Source organism: Osmia bicornis, unplaced genomic scaffold, assembly GCF_907164935.1.
Source record: "Osmia bicornis bicornis unplaced genomic scaffold, iOsmBic2.1, whole genome shotgun sequence".
NCBI classification, from domain to species: domain Eukaryota; kingdom Metazoa; phylum Arthropoda; class Insecta; order Hymenoptera; family Megachilidae; genus Osmia; species Osmia bicornis.
The window spans coordinates 354,473-371,654 of record NW_025791458.1 but is presented as its reverse complement, the minus strand read 5'-3'; the positions used below and the strand labels follow the sequence as shown (position 1 = coordinate 371,654).

Genomic DNA, 17,182 nt, shown 5'->3' with positions numbered 1-17,182 from the left:
CTACCACTTGTGATATTTCTATTGGTTCAACCCACAAAATTTTTAAATTACACGGTTACAAACCTTTCAAATACCACATGGTACAGGGACTAATAAGAGAAAGAGAAGGTGATTTACCACGACGCGCAGAATTTTGTAATTGGCTACTTACGAATAATAGAAACGACTGTAGTTTCTACTTAAAAAAATACTTTCGATTGATGAATCAAGTTTTGATAATAATATGCTGCCTGCCCACCATAATACTCATGTCTCGAGTGCTGAAAATCCAAAACGAAAAAGTGAAACAAATTTTCTGAAGGTCACCTTCATTTCTCAAAAAATAGTGTAAACACGAAAAATTTATATACTTTGTTACGTTGCTTATAAAAAACACTATCACTTTTTCCTTTTTCATTTTATTCACATATCAATCATTTAGGAGAAAAACACTGGCTAGTAAATCTCTGAACACCCTGTATATACATATACAGGGTGGCCCACATAACTCTTAACAGCTCATTATCTCGAAAACTATCACATCGATTTTAAAGTTCTTGGTCTCAAATTGCATGGATCTGAAGGGCCTTTCTAACTCCATAACCATGAAGTGGCCCACCCTTTTTCTTTAATGGGGGGCGGGGGTACCTTTATAATTTTAAATGGAACCCCCTATAAAATGTTACATATTTAGATTCTACAGGAAAAAAACAAGTATATTTTGTCTGAAACATTTTTTGGTCAGATTGTTTCCATGATGAGATTATAACAGTTTGAAATTTCGACTTGTAGGTACAATTGTTGAATTTGACTCAGTTATCCATGAAAACGTTCTCATCGTCAGTACGATTTTTAAATAACATTTTTCGCATGATGCGGTGCCACGCGAAGTTGGCACCTCATATTTTCAAAATGCTATTTTTTCTGATATTTCGCCGGAACTATTTCTGAAACCTATCAGGAACTATAGAACTATTGCGGGTGCAAATAGAACTGTTGCTAAAAGTTTTGTTTTTTGAAAATGAGGTGCTAATTTCACAGACGCAATTCAATAACGCTATTTCCGAGCGCTTCAAGTAAGTACTTACAAGTCGAAATTTCAAACTGTTATAATCTCATCAAGGAAATTATTGAGATTGGTTTTTATTTTGAATTTTCCTTCCTCACTTCCGATATTCTCGAGCTCGACACAGGTTCAGGTCGGGTCATAAAATCGGGGGTCAGCTGACCGTTTTCAGCAACGTCGCATACATATAAAAAGGTGTTTCTTGCCGAGCAGTCAGTTGAAATTTCGACTTGTAGGTACTTACTTGAAGCGCTCGGAAACAGCGTTATTGAATTGTGTCCGTGAAATTAGCACCCCATTTTCAAAAAACAAAACTTTTAGCAACAGTTCTATTTGCACCCGCAATAGTTCTATAGTTCCTGATAGGTTTCAGAAATAGTTCCGGCGAAATACCAGAAAAAATAGCATTTTGAAAATATGAGGTGCCAACTTCGCGTGGCACCGCATCATGCGAAAAATGTTATTTAAATCATCGTACTGACGATAAGAACGTTTTCATGGATAACTAAATCAAACTCAAGAATTGTACCTACAAGGAAGTACCTACAAGTCGAAACTTCAAACTGTTATAATCTCATCTTGGAAATATCTGACAAAAAATGTTTCAGACAAAATTTACTTGTTTTTTCCTGTAGAATCTAAATATGTATCATTTTATAAGGGGTTCCATTTAAAATTATAAAAGTACCCCCGCCACCATTAAAGAAGAAGCGGGGGCTACATCATGTTTATGTAGTTAGAAAGGTCCTTCAGATCCATGCAATTTAAGACTAAGAACTTTAAAATCGATGTCATAGTTCTCGAGATATTGAGCTGTTAAGAGTTATGTGGGCCACCCTGTATATTTACGGATTCAGGATCATATTTGATTAACATATGAATTTTTCAGAACGAATTATGAACCGGTGGAACATTATACAATTTATGAAAGATGGTACGATAGAAGCGGTACCGTCAGCATGGGTGGTAGATGACTATTGTCATTGGCTATCTTTACCGTACACCAGGCTCTCAAATGCAATAAAAAAATGTGAGCCGGTGAACGACAGCTGGGAAAAACACAAGGACAAACTTTTTTCGAATGACACATTTGGTAAGTTATAGATTTTATAATAAAATGAGATTAAAATTATTACATGATATTTAAAAATCCTTTCAGATGATTATGCAAAAGCCAGGGCGAAAGCGAAAACCGCGGAAGATACTTCTGACTTACAATAAGAAGTAGAAGGAATGAATAAGAAAAGAAATAAGGAACGGAAGCAGTTATTAAGTACCGATATCAGACTCGATATTACCTTTGCCTCCTATATTGAAAAAGAAAGGAAAGTTATCGACAAATTCTATAATTATTGGTAAGTTTATAGATTGTATAGAATCTAATGTATATACGGAAATATTTGTAAACGTGGTGCTTAAAAAATCTAATTTTCCAGAAAACCAAGAAACTGCATCACAACTTCATCACAAGAAACTTATATCAACAAATTCTGTAATTATTGGTATAGATCTGTATAGATTCTAATGTATGTACGAAAATATTTGTAAACGTGGTGCTTAAAAAATTGAATTTTTCAGAAAACCAAGAAACTTCTTCAAACAGAGTGGAAACTTCACCGAGTGAGAACACAATGGAAACATATTTTAAACCAATAATAGAGCAGCTGCACCTTCAACGAAGTTTATTATCAGATATTTTAACAAGAGTTGAAGCTATTGAAAACCATTTAAAGCAAAGGCCGACTTTACCTCCGGATAAAAAATCGATATTTCTTCTATTCACTGAATACAGAAGAAGAAATGCGGAAACTCGAGATGCACCTACAACATGAAGATAATTACAGAAATGCAGTAATTATATAAAATATATTGACTATAACAATATAGTTCACACTTGATTCTAAGAACATATTTAATTTGCAGGTGAACGAATTAGCAACTATAGGAGGTGGTAATAATAATGATTTTATGAAACGAGTTATGACTACATTACTCACCAATGATTTAGCCATGACATACAGTTGGTTGGGAAAGAAAGGAAAGAAGAAATTTTATACCACGAATGTGGCTAAAGTAATAATAAGTAATTATCCCTTCTTTGAGACGACAACACGTATATGATGCATATCGATTTTTCATTCTTCTTTATGAAATGGTTATGCAAAGAATTCTATATATGTATACAGGGTGTCCTGTAAAGAGTGTTAGTCCTTTGAGGAGGTGGTAGCTGTGGTGATTCTGAACAACATTTTCCTTCGCCAAAATGTTGTTCGAAGCTTCGTTTTTGAATTATTATGGAAAAACACTGACCAATCAGAGCGCGCATAACGCGCGGGCTTAGAGACGGCAGCGTCGGCTACAAAAGCGGGGCTTGACGTAGGTCGCGAACGAACGGCTCAGCACCCCGTTGGCATCACACAATAAAAAAATTTAACTGGTTGAACATTTTTAGTCATTGTTTAAAATGAAAACGGAACCTAATCTCTTGTCGCCTATTATAATGTAAGAAAGGAAATTCTAAGCGTTCTAAACAACAAATAAAAATGATTGAAATGGAATAATTAATAAACGTTTGAATTGAATGCTACGTTAAGGGATTAGGCCACTCTAGAATTTTGAAAAAATCGAAATTTGTTTTTTTTTTGCTTAAAAGGTGCCTTAATGTCTTAAAAATGATATGGCAAAAGATTATGGGCGGGGAAAATCTCTAAGTACTCGAATTTCGAATTTTGGCGCAGCCCCGCCCGGTCTGCTGCGCCTATTACTGAAGACTTAAACGCATTTTTCAAACTGGCCAGACTCATAAATCAAATAGATCATCACCAATCGATTTGAAAATTTAACAGTATATTCAAAACTGAATTCTCTATCGAACTACGTTGAATTTTTTCATTATATTGAATAGTTCTTTTGTTATAAATAATTTTCTGGGGATTTTTTCTGGAAATTTTACATTTTCTCTTAAAACATACGCCATTTGTGCAAAAATCAATATAATGAAAAAATTCGACGTAGTTCAATAGCTGTTCTTATATGTATAGCAACACCAGTGAGTAAGGTGTTTTTGCAAAAATTGAAAACTTTAAAATTATTGTAATATTGAAAAAAAAAAAGGATCGGTAATTAGGTACCCTTGACAGATGTAACTTATAATTGCATTTTGCAAGAAACACCGATATGCCCATCCCTACTATGTACGGTGAGATTCTCATCCGTGGTCGCATGTACATGGAAGCAGTCATTTCAAATTGCATATCGAATTTATAAAGTGTACCGCGTTTAGATTCTCCATATTTAACTAATATACAATAAATAAACAAATATTTTTTACACTCACGTAGGAATGTATCCTGTGTCGTATGTTATATAAGCGTGCACCAACATGGATAAAAATATAGTAGCAATGCTTAAGCTTAGGGCAGTGTAGTAGTAGCTGAAAGTGATTAAATTACAATGAAAAGTTTCTACGAATTACATTGTAGGCAAAGCAAAAGGTTCTTGACACTTACCTGCTTGATAAAATCAATACAAAGATACCAAAAACAAAGAACTGCATGTTATCGGCGATGTACCAGCTCCATGTCAGGCACTGAAACAATTATTTCTCTGTTAAGTATACATTCGCCAATAATTTTATATTGCCAATAAATTTAGATTTACCATACCATATTATTTCATTCGAAGAGATTATTGATGTAGAATATATTTCTCCACCAGTATTTTGAGCATACTTCGTGCATCGGTTCATGGAAATATGTACATCAACGAAAATTTCTCAAGTCAAGCAAAGTTTATGATGACGAACAATATTCCAATCAAGTATGTTGATGTAAACCTTTTGAATTTTAGTTAGAATTTTTTATATGCACAAATCGAGTCGGTTTAATCAAGATAACGGTTTAATGAACATCAAGAAAGCCTGAGAGTACCTGATGTATGTTTTGAAGATTGCACTAATGAAAGTCATTACATTCCTGCTAAATGAAACATTATTTTCGTTTCTTTGTAATTTCAGATATCCAAACACCATGAGGAAACCACTGAGAAAGAAAATGTATCCACGGACAGTGTAGCATTGACTAAGATTTGCGATTCAATATTGCTGGTTATTATATAAATTTCTGCCTTGTTACCTAAACTTAGCGGAACACCATAAGATTAGAGATTGTATGAATAAATGAATTGATTCAAGTAACTACATTTACTTTACCTGTAACATTCAATATGTATAACATAATGTGCATAAAAATGATCCATATCATTCCAAACACCTTCATTCCAACACGTTCATGAAACGCTCTCAAATCTTTTGAATTATTTTCTAATTTGTATATTTATATGTTTCTGTTGTTTGCACGTGTTCGGTTATGGGTTATAATTAATACATTTTTTATGTTTTACACGAATATATATATATATACATATATATATTTAGAAAAGAAAAAAATAAACTGTACATAACTTAAATTATTACGATATAAAAAAAATTAACCAATCAGTCTTCTCAGTTTCAATGATTTTACTTTTTACTTGTGACTTGTTCCATGCTTGCCTTTTTGCATTCGTCTCTATTCACCCCTCTCCGTCTTCTCCTCAATATCACCAACCCTGTACGAAATTACTAGTGCTACCAACAGTTTCATGTTCGAATAAGCTGAGAATCATAAGGATTTTTACAATTCGACTCTCTGCTTTCAGTTCTGATGATACAGCATCCTCTTCATTATATTCCGATTTCTCCTCCGTGTCGTTCTTGAATTCTATTATTACTAGTAAACTACGTATCGCTTACCGATAGTGTCGTCGTTTATTTTTTTCTGTAGACGTTTCAGGTAGATGAGAATATCGTATAACGTAGCTACTATCGTTGTACCGAATAATACTGTTAAAATAAATTTACGAACAGGGAAAATTGAATATTGAAATTACATTCGATCGGCATTTAATCATTTAAATTTGGAATCTTTTAATCTGTAATCGCATTCACGTACAAAATCGTAATAATTTTTCCACTGAGAAGCCACGTATGATCGTCCTTCAGATTAGAGATTTTCATCAACTCGAAGTCTGGCGAATAGAGTTGTCCAACTAGAAGAAGTCTATCGTCGAATAGCTTCTTTAGCATTGTACCCACTTCGTTTTCGCTGCAGGATGCTGATAGACAAAATCCGAGCACTATTATCTCCTAAAAAGATTGTCATTTTAGAGATACTAGGTTTCCTCTATTCTCCTGTTTGCCTCTATCAGCTTGAGAAAAACAGGAATCATTCGTACTTCAATAGGAACCCTCGTATAATACTGCACAGTGCCATTCTGACTGTGAGATGAGCACCAAAGAAGTTGAGCTCGAAAGGTGAAAACTTTTCAGCTGGATTGCGGTAGATTGAATTATTTCGAATCTTCTTCTCTAACAATGGAAATCGTCTCTTCTGGCTAAGGAACTTGCATTCTTGTCTACTTCCCATTCAATAGTTGTTTCCTGAAATGTATCCTGATGTTGGTTCTCCGCTCGCGTCCAACACTAGAAATAACAACAACATCCCATTTTTAATTGTGTCCATTTGCAGTGAAGATTTACCCAAGAAAATACACTACTGACTTTTCAAACTCCAAAGTACACCATGGTCTACCGCGTCCCGGAATACCTGCATTTTTCTTCGACATCTGGTCGAATTTAGTCCAGGCAAGTTTCCCATCAACGCTTCTGGCTCTGGTTTGAGTGCATTAATCGACACGCATATGCATGCTACCAGAATGATCTTGATCCTCTTGTACTTCATTGTATCCAGTAAATTATTTAATGCTTCTTAGTTAACTCTGAACTTGATGCAATCACTAGTTTTGTGATTAACATATGGATAGTAGTCTAACAATAAGTTGAACTTGAAATGGAAAACACCTGGGTTTCAGAATGAAGTTACCCAATTGAGAACATCGCCTTTGTGACTTACATCGTCGTCGTTGTCGTCGTCGTCTTTAAAGACACACCAGAACACCTCATCATGATCGTTAATTAAAGTACAAGTTTACGATAATTTTTTTTTTTTCATATTACACTGTACTGCTTTTGGGTTTCCAGGAGACATGTCGGGTGACGATGTGGGGGGCTCATTCGACAGGGCATGGAGAGGGAAGTCTTATGATCCCTAGATGTCCGCCCTCCGAACCCGGGAACATGGTCAAAATGATACCATAAGATGATGACGATGATGGATGGAGATGGCGATGGAGAGAAGAGAAAAGCAAGTGGTGACTTGCCTAAAATCCTTGTCAAGGAGAGGAGACTCTCATGAAGCCAAAAGCATGGCAAGGATGATGATGGCCTGGAGGAGGAATGGAGAGGAGTGAAGCAGCAGCCACCCTCTGATCCGAACGGGATCATCCGCTCTCGTTCCTCCGATTAAGAAATGATGCGAAAGAGGATGACATGATCGTCATCATCAGGAGAAGGAGGAAAGGAAGAACAGGGGAGAGGAGCGATCGCTTCTGATGAGGATCAGGTTAGATTAGGTTAGGTTAGGTTGAAGTTTCACCATGTTCCCGACCTCTGAGGTCATACCTCCTATTAGGACGTTTGTTGCCCTCGATGAACCCTGTCGAATGAGTCCCCTCCCATCGTCACTCGATATAACTCCAGGAGAGCCCGGCTTTTGACGCAACCAACCAGAGTTATTGCAACGATAGAAAAAGAAGCATTTATTGAAATCAGGAAAGAAACGGTGCAAAAAGAAGGATTTAAGTACTTGTTTAATGTATTCGAAGATGTTACATAGTAATAGGATCGTAATATTATGATAACCCGAGATTTCAAAACCGTCGATATTTTACACCTATCCGATTTGCGAGATTTTGCGTAAAAGGAATGCATAAATCCTTACAAATAAATGCGATTACATATGTCTGGCATCGAGACGTATTTGTAGTACTCTCCATTATTATTGATGATTTCTTATTTGTTTATTTATGACTATCGTTTACTTCTAAAGCATCCCCGTTTATCAGCGAACAAGAGAACTTTCAGCGTTCAAGAAAGAACTGGAGAAACAGCTCGATGTAGGTCCCTACGAACAAGCCAGTCGAGTCGAGCAACCCGATCGGTGACCACACCAGCACCGGCTAGAATACATTCATCGGTTCACTCATAGCGCAGCAAGGATTCTTTCTCATCATATAATGGTCTGTAGTTATTTGTAGATCAATTTTCTCTTTCCTTTTCGGTCGCTGCGTTATTAATAACTAAATTTACTTTGCCTATATACATATACATATACAAGATGCTCGTTGGTAAGGAAAAAAAATATGTTTGCAAACTTTTTTGCAAACACTTCTTCTGTAAATTTGACTCTTCCCTTCACGTCTGTGCACTCCTGTGGTAATCAGTGTCGTCGATTAATGAGAAAATGCTTAAGTACAATACAGGTCTGAATATACTCACTTTAGTTTTGGACTGAAAGTAATAAATGATTGAAAGTATGTCATCGGTAATTCAACAGTCACGGATAATATCAGAGCACAAATGTAGATCATTATACATAGGCCGAAACCCGTCGTGACCTGAAATGATAGAAACGATTTTTTTCTTTTCTTTTTGACACCGTGATGTTGTTTAAGAGATATATCAATACCAGTTATAAGCTTACGTTTGTTGGCAAGGCAAACTGGAAGGGGTAATTGCTACCCATAGTAACTACCATTATTACAGCAGGTTTATATAGATCCAATACGGTGACGAGAGAAATTTATTTACGATACCTGCAATTTTAAATATAAACAAAAGTTACTTGTCAACTCTTCAATATTTATTACCAATTGTATGTTGCTTGTTTCAAGAACAAAAGAAAAAGAAAAATGTAGATAGAGATGAAAAGAAAAAAAACAGTTGCAATAAATGTGGATAGTATTTTTGCATAAGGAAAGTATTTTACTGTCATTGTTTGTGACGCAGGCGATTACCAGCCACGCTATTCCAAAACTCAAAGCAAATCTGCTAAATGCCTCGTAAAGAACTGACATACCAAGCGACATGTTTCTATTTGAGATACCAAACAGAATGGAGCAATTACAGAAAACGCTGAGGAACCAACAGGCAGCTAATGTTTTCTGAAGCACAGACAAAAGAATACTCCGTATAGGAACGTCTAACGATGACAATGGGGTAATAAAGATTAACTAGAAGTGATTAATTACTCTCGATAGGTGCAATTTAAAATTCAGTTTTGTAAGAAACACAGCCGTTTCCACCCCTACTATATGCGGTTGTATTCTCATCCATGGTCGTAAGCATGTGTAAGTTAATGTTTCATATTGTGCGTCCAACCTACGAGACATACACTATCCACTTGCCTGATCGATAAGATCCACAGAAAGAGACCAAAAATATAGAACTGCATATCATTGGAAAGATACTGGGGGTCATGCACTGATACAGTTCTTTCATTTAGACAGTTCTTTCAGTAAAGTATATTTATTTATATTTTATATTTTCAATAAAATTATACACACCATGTGGCTTCGTTTGAAGAAATTATTGATCTAAAGGATGTTTCTCCACCAGTATTTCGAGCATAGTTCATGCATAGGCTCGTCGAAATAGTACAGCGAGATCTTTTCGTACCAAGAGAAGTGCAGTATTGTAATCAAGTATACAAGTGTTAGTCTTCTGAATTTGATAGAAAATTTCTTATAAATAAAGCGTAGTGATATACGACTCCGTATATTATATTTATAGCCTTCATATACTATTTGCCATACCTGATGTATCTTCTGATGACTGCCACGATAAAAATTATTACATTTTTGCGTAACGACACTACTCTTCCTCCTTCCATTTGCCCCTTTAGATATGCAAATGACAACAGAAAACCGCTGACGAAGAAGAAAGTGTCTACAGCAAATGTCGCGTTAGAAATAATTTGGCTTTCAAAATTAGCAGACACTATGAGCTCTTCAGTTCTGTTATCTGTAGAAATCAAATCTTCCTGAGTATGCTTATTAAGCAAAAAAGAAAAAATGAAAAACTAATGAAATTGAAGGGAAAAAACTGTAATAAATTATTAGTTTGTAATAAATTTTTAATTTATGAGCATCTCATTTATTTCCACTAACGATTGCCATACTTAGAACATTTGTTACGTAGAACAACGAATGTGCAAAAATGATTCATATCATTCCAAAGAATTTTAATCCATGAAATAGTAACATATTTCCTGAACTGGTGTCTTCTACACTGAATATCTTTTTGATATTGAAATAGGCTGAGAACTTCATCTCTGATTGGCTTCATCTCTGACGGACTTCCTTTCTCTTCTGCATTAAATTCCATTTTTTGAAATTATTAGTCATTTCTTAAAATAGCATTATGGCATATCAGTTCAAAATAATTATTCCAAGCTTACCAATAGTGTTGAGGTTCTTCTTAGGAAACAATTTGTTTCTATACAAATACCTCTGGTAAACGAAGACATCGTATAACGTGCCTACTAAAGTGAAAATAAATATTCATTAAAATAATGAAGTGAAAATAAAACTATGAGCAGAAAATTGATTACCCCATCAGTATTTAATTATTTCAAATAGAACCCGTCGACCTCTTATCGCGTTTACATACAGGATGGTTATCATCTTCCCGCTGAGAAGCCACGTATGATCGTCTTTCAAGTTGAAGATTCTGATCAACTTAAACTCTGTCGAATAGAGTTGTCCGATTAGAAGAAGTCTATCGTCGAACATTTTCGTTAGTATTGTGCCTACTTCGTTTTCGCCGCAGGACGCAGGTAGACAAAATCCGAGCACTGTTATGTCCTGCGAAAATGATGAAATTGAGATAGAGTGATGATGATATCGCAAAGGATTCATATGCTTACCTCCACGAGATATTGTACATATAGTGCTACTATGCCGGACATGAGCGCTAAAGAAGTTCAGTTCAAATGGTGGGAATTCTTCAGGTGGATTACGATAGATGGAATTGTTTCTTATATGCTTGTCTGATATTAGTAAAAATCGCTTCTGGCTAGGTTGAGTGCACCGTTGCCTGTTTCCCGTCCAGTAGTTGCTACCGAAGACGAATCCAGACGACGACTGTCCGCTTATATCCAGCACTTGAAAATAACAACGTTCCATTTCTTAATGCAATCCGCAATGTTGAATACGGAAACAGTTGTTTCAGCTGACGAAGAAGCATTGATACAAAAACGAAAAGGAAAGGTGGCATAACTAAGTAAATAGGGGTCAGAACGGGCACTACTAACTTTTCAGACTCCACAATACACGATGATTCACTGCATCACGGTATTCCTCCATTTCCTTTCGGCATCTGGTCGAATTTAGTTGTTGTATTGCGGTGGTAATCGCATAACCAGATAACTTTCCCATCAGCGCTTCTGGCTCTGGTTCGAGTGCATTAATCGACACACATATCATACATGATCTTGATCCTTTTGTACTCCTTTCTGCTTAATGAATAATTTATTGTTCTTGAATTAATGATAACTTTATTAGGCTTACTAGTTTAACGATTTATATTTGGATAGTCTATATAAAACTTGAAATAAACGAGACTTGGGTTACGGAAAGATGTTACTCAAATAAAAGTACCGCCTTTGAGACCAGTATCATCGTCGTCGTTGACTTTAAAATTACACTAAAACACCCCACCACCTGGATCAGTATGACTGTTAATTAAAGTACAATTTTACGATAATTTTCTTTTTATTACTTCCTATTTATTTCTTATCTAATTTGTGTTACTTTACATAATATCGCATACAAATAACTGATCAAATGAACTGAATCCCACCCCCCTCTTTAATAATTTATTTATTTATATATTAGGATCAATTTGTACGATAGATTCTGCAAAATAGAAATAATGTATTCTTATCGTTGGAATCTCGAAATTTGTCGTTATATCCATTGCTCTACGATTTTTCACGTAACCAACAAAAGTTTTTATAATTAAAGAATAAGATTTTATTGCGATGAGAAAAGGTATTTAAATATCTGCGTAATGAATTTAAAACTGTTACAAAGTAACTGAATCAGAATATATAAATTATAAATGTTTATGAAGGGTGTAAAAAACGTTTAACAATGTCATTTAATAATTAAACTCTAATTCGGAAGACATGACGTAGATGCATTTAATCGTTCCAGCTTCACATCATAAACGACCATTAGAAATACGTTTTTCAGTCTTTGTGAAAAAATTTCAAATACATATGTGCTTGTGGAGGCTGTGTAAATTATAAATAGAGTTAAAAATCGTTCATCTTTCTTCTTTCTGGTGTATTATTTCGATTTTGTTTGGACAAAACTTTATGGGTAATCATAAAATAATTTCCTTTAAATTAGCGCGTCCTTTAAACAGTTAAATACAATTTACTATGTGCAAAACTTTTCCTTTATTGGTATAAAAAAAAGAAAAAAGAAGAAGAAAGAAATATGTTTAGAAAGGGTATATGTAGTAGGATAAGATGGTTAAAAGTGCCCTTGAGCCGATTATACTTAGCAATGCACCATTCGATAGCTTATCCCAAAAAACCATGGTACACCAAGTTTCAACCCTGTATCTCAACCGGGAGGGTTGTTATAGGGTAAGATAGATATTACCGTTTTTGCCATATTTCTCCTATTTAACATTATACAAAAAATCTGAAAAAATTCTAAAATATTCTAGACATGCTTATTTATGACTGTGAATTTTTTCAGATTTTTTGGTTGTAAATCTTAGGCGTGAAAAATCAAAAATTCAAAAAAATGTCGTAAAATGCAGATTTTGGGGGGACCCTCAGCCCGCAGCCAGCATCGCCGAATCTCCGTCAGTCCTATCGATCCCAATTACTGGCCAATCCCCAATCGATAGATCCCTTGCCCAATTAGCGCCCAACATAGAAGAAGAACCAATCCCCGATCTATATCCCCTCCCTAAAAGTCCTTGCGAAGGACTCGCCGTCGCCGCAACGGCGACGAGCGAGCAATGGGCATTTAGCGTACGAAAGCGAGTATTGTAAAGAGCGATTTTGTGAGATTTAAGAGAAGCGTATTGGGAAAGAGATTGAGTAGGATCCGGTTAAGTGTGTGTGTACGAGTGTGCTGCAACGGTGGTGAGTCCCTAAGATTCTTATAATTGTGAATTCTGAGTCCGGCAACGACCACCTTCTACGTCCGCGCAATTGTAAATCGCGAGGGTGAACTTTACTTTACCGGACCCAAAATTTTGGACTTTTTTTTTTTGAATCTATAGTTTTTGATGCGGGAAATCCAAAAATGCAAGTCTCAACTTTAGGAATCCAATGGTTCAAAAGTTATAAGCATGTAAAGTTTGATATGTTTAGCGCATTTGCTACGTTACTGTGACGCCATATTGACTTCTTGTCCAATGAACGGTGTCGCTAGCTGCAGGCAGATTCATGTGGGTGCCGACTACTTTGGCGGGTACAGTCAAACCGTACATTTGATACTGTCTGAGTTAGTTAGGTTTATATATATTTTACAAACATACTGTACTGCCCATGTGAGAACTAATCAGGTTATACATATAAGGCAATATGGCGTCACAGTAACGTAGCAAATCCGCTAAAAATGTCAAACTTTACACGCTTATAACTTTTTAACCACTGAATTTCTAAAGTCGAGACTTGCATTTTCAGATTCTACGCAAAAAAACCTATCAATCAAAAAAAAAAAGGTCCAAAATTTTGGGTCCGGTAAAGTAAAGTTTACCCAATCGCGATATTACGTACCATCCTTTTCTCCTACCCTTAAAGATTCCCCCTATTTTGACCCCTTCTCGACAGCGTAACGTGCGAACCTCCTTAGAACCTTCCACCCCGAGATTCCCCACCCGCGAGTTTCGACCGAGGTCGAGCCGCGAGTCCCCACTATTGTATAAAAACCCCAATTTCCCTTTTTCCCAAATCACCACGCGAACGTGGCTGGCGCCCAACGAATTATATAGACTTCCAGATATTGTATAAAGTGCACCCCAAAAAAGGGTCACAATACATTCGGTAAAAATAAATTCTACATAACCAGAAATCACAAAAGTTTATGTCTTGCATAAAGAAAAATATAACATTGTTACACTACTTACGTATGAAGAGAAGCATCCGGAATCATTTCACCTTCAAATTTATACATACAGCAAACTGTCACCATTTTCAAAACTTTCTTCTTCTAATATTCACATATATACGTGATATTGCGCGATACCACCAAACAAATGCAAGTCGTCATCCAACATCTACCATCCACGACAGCAAGCTCTCCCCTGCTCTATTATCTTTTCTTCCACCACTAGAACATCCATTAGAAAGAAAAAGAAAGGGATATTCCGAATATTACTCTCTCTCTCTCTCTCTCACTTTTATGTTGTCTTCACTCCCTCTTACGGACACCGGAGTCTATCTGCATGTTAGCGATGTGTCGATTCGTCTCGGCATTTAAATTCTACGGCTCATAATGTTGTTAACGACACTGATTTGATCACCAATTAATACACTTCATAAAGAGTCACCCATACCAAAGTAAATACTTAACATATATATGTATACATTATTTTTATATATAACGCAATACATAATAAAATTTAATAATATAAAAGAAATTAAATAGTTCATTTGAGCCGTAAAATTGTATTCTTTAAACAGTCCTGTTAAAAATAATTTTCATTTTTATAAAAATAAATTCTATATATACAGGGTGTCCCAGAATGAGTGTAAGCCGCTTGAAGGGGTGGTAGCTGGGGTGATTTTAAACAGCATTTCCGGCAGGGTGCCGAAAGTGTTCGTTCGGGACCTAGGCCAAGTCCAGTTTTTGTAGCCGACACCGTCGTACCTGAGCCCGCGCGGCATGCGCGCTCTGATTGGTCAATGTTTTTCCTTAATAATTCAAAAATGAAGCTTCAAACAACATTTTCACTGCATATTCTGTTGTTCAGAATCACCCTAGCTACTAGCCCCTTAAGCGGCTTACACTCATTCTGGGACACCCTGTATATCGTTTGCGTCTGCTAAGTTGAGACTTGGGACGGCAAGGCGGTTCTTCAAACTCACCGATCGGCTCTTTATTTTTACACAAGCCTAATTAGTAAGTAAATGGCCGAAAATACGTATAAGCTGAGCTGGTGTATGACCAATCAGATCCGTAAACCCTTCCGAGTATCAACGTCAGTAGACGCGGACAGTACCTACAGTGGCGGACAAAAGTGCAAGGAGACTTTTTATAAATTTGTTATCTGAACCTGTAATGAAAATGTAAAATATACCTTTTGTAAATGTAAATAAGTTATATACATGCTGAAAAATTCATCGCGATCTATCAAGCAATTGAAATTAGCGAAAATCATAATTTTTCACCTAAGAACGTAACTAATCATGACCTTTGGTAGTCATTTGATCCAATTTGAAGAAAATTTGTCCGTCACTGTATCTGAAATTTTCAAAAGCACACGTAGATTATATATTTTCTTACCTGATTAATCTTCAAAATCTGTGCTCTCGTCAGAATCACTGTCGTCTGAGCCACCAGGTTGTAATTCTAAACTATCTGTAATGTCCTCTACTAATCCATCTTTCTGCCAATACTCTTCCTCAAGTTTCTCTATATGTTCGCAGAAATTTTGCCAGTCAGTTTGTGTTACTTCGTTGATTGCCTCGACGGTAAACGTTTCCAGATCATCGCTTGATAAAACGAACAGATTCTTTTCACGTAATTTTCTTTTTATTTGGGTCCAAGCTAAATCAATAGGATTTAGTTCATAATACATATACGGTGGTAATCGTAACGCATTGTGATCGTGTAGTTTCAGCATTTCGTCGACTTTAAAAGTTTTCCTACATTTCTTGCTTTTTTCTATCAGTTCAAGCAACTGGTATTTTCTCATATCTTGTGTGTGGGGGATATTATTTTCCACCAACCAACGAACCATATCTGCTTTCTTGGAATATTTTGTGGGTGGTTTGTTCAGTTGAGCTGAATGGTAGGGAACGTTGTCCATAACCACAACAGACTTTGGCGGAATATTCGGTAATAATTTTTCAACAATCCATTTTTCGAAATTTTCCGCAGTCATAAGTCCCTCGGGATCGCCAGTTGTTATATGGGTTTTGAAGATTAATTCCGCCCCTTTGATAAAACCTTCCTTCCATCCGGCGTGAACAACAACTAACCTCTCCGATGAACTGGTGGTATTTACCATTTCTAACGTCTCTTTACTGTGCAAACACTTATGAAAACATAAATCATCGACCCATGTTTCATCGATGTAAATTATAGGTCTGTTTTGCTTTCGATAATATTCTATGGCTTTCAGATATTTAGATCTACAGGCTACGATACTCGGCCTTTCAACCAATACTCTTTTAATACTATTAGATGACTTTCTCCACTCAAAGCCCATACGCCTGAGTAATCTATAAAGACTATGTAATTCCCATGGAAAATCGATGAGCTGACGAATGGCCGTCAACAATTTAGGCCCCGTTGGCATAATTTTTTTCGTCACGTAAAAATCGTAAATAATACTTCTAATCGTTGCTTGGTCCTCGAGCGAACAATAAAATTTTTTATCTTCTCCTCTTGGGCGTTTCGCTCCTGGTGTTGGTAGCGGTTCATTTTCGTCACACTCTGCATCCTCTTTCCGGATCCGACAAATAGTTTTAACGGATACTCCAGTATAATACGACGCACGGAGAGTCGCTTGCGGGAGTAAATAAGTCATTTCATTTTTACGTGATTCTTCATCGCACTTTCTTATAATATGTCGGATTATGTTTCTCGCCTCACTACGGATAGTCTGGCCTTGTTTACGTTCCATAATCAGTGTATTCTCCTCCTTTATTTTCGCCTACCTGAAATTAAAAGGCGATCTCAGTACAGTAAAGACTCGATAAGTGTTCGAAAGGATCTATCCGCACGGGAGCAATATGACACGTCGCGGATTCCGTTTGAAGATCTGTGTCGCATTCGTATCGGTGAGACAACACTAATACAGTGAAGAAATGTTTTTGATTTTTCATCTTTTTTTTTTAATAACAATTTCATTAACATATTGATGAAATTTTCCTGATTATACAAAAATTTTTAACAAAAAATACAACCGACTTCGAAACGAACTAAAAAGTATGACATAACTTT

The 17,182-nt window shown here is 36.1% G+C and overlaps 1 protein-coding gene and 1 long non-coding RNA gene across 18 annotated transcripts in view; both read right to left on the bottom strand.

Moving 5' to 3' along the window:
- Positions 1-2,781: 2,781 nt before the first annotated feature.
- On the bottom strand, positions 2,782-8,594 carry LOC114881175. 2 transcript variants are annotated; one of them, XR_006830481.1, is made up of 9 exons: positions 8,481-8,594; positions 6,645-8,412; positions 6,320-6,566; positions 5,317-6,230; positions 4,975-5,178; positions 4,711-4,880; positions 4,555-4,634; positions 4,383-4,478; positions 2,782-2,866 (listed from the first exon to the last, which is right to left on the bottom strand). It is a non-coding gene; the product is annotated as an uncharacterized LOC114881175 (long non-coding RNA). The 2 variants fall into 2 exon arrangements; XR_006830480.1 differs by lacking the exon at positions 2,782-2,866 and having other exon boundaries at positions 3,605-4,478.
- A 115-nt stretch (positions 8,595-8,709) lies between these two features.
- LOC114881174 overlaps positions 8,710-17,182 on the bottom strand; it is a 56,605-nt gene continuing 48,132 nt past the window's right edge. For 6 of the 16 annotated variants that reach the window (XM_046289949.1, XM_046289952.1, XM_046289955.1 and 3 more), the window contains 7 exons: positions 15,518-16,896; positions 14,139-14,696; positions 11,296-11,496; positions 10,909-11,145; positions 10,594-10,846; positions 10,441-10,524; positions 10,114-10,351 (listed from right to left, as the gene is read on the bottom strand). In XM_046289949.1, coding sequence (XP_046145905.1) covers positions 15,522-16,862 — 1,341 coding nt within the window. In that variant the 5' untranslated portion in view covers positions 16,863-16,896 and the 3' untranslated portion in view covers positions 10,114-10,351; positions 10,441-10,524; positions 10,594-10,846; ... (2 more) ...; positions 14,139-14,696; positions 15,518-15,521. The other 10 variants (XR_006830479.1, XM_046289957.1, XM_046289959.1 and 7 more) reach the window with 10 other exon arrangements.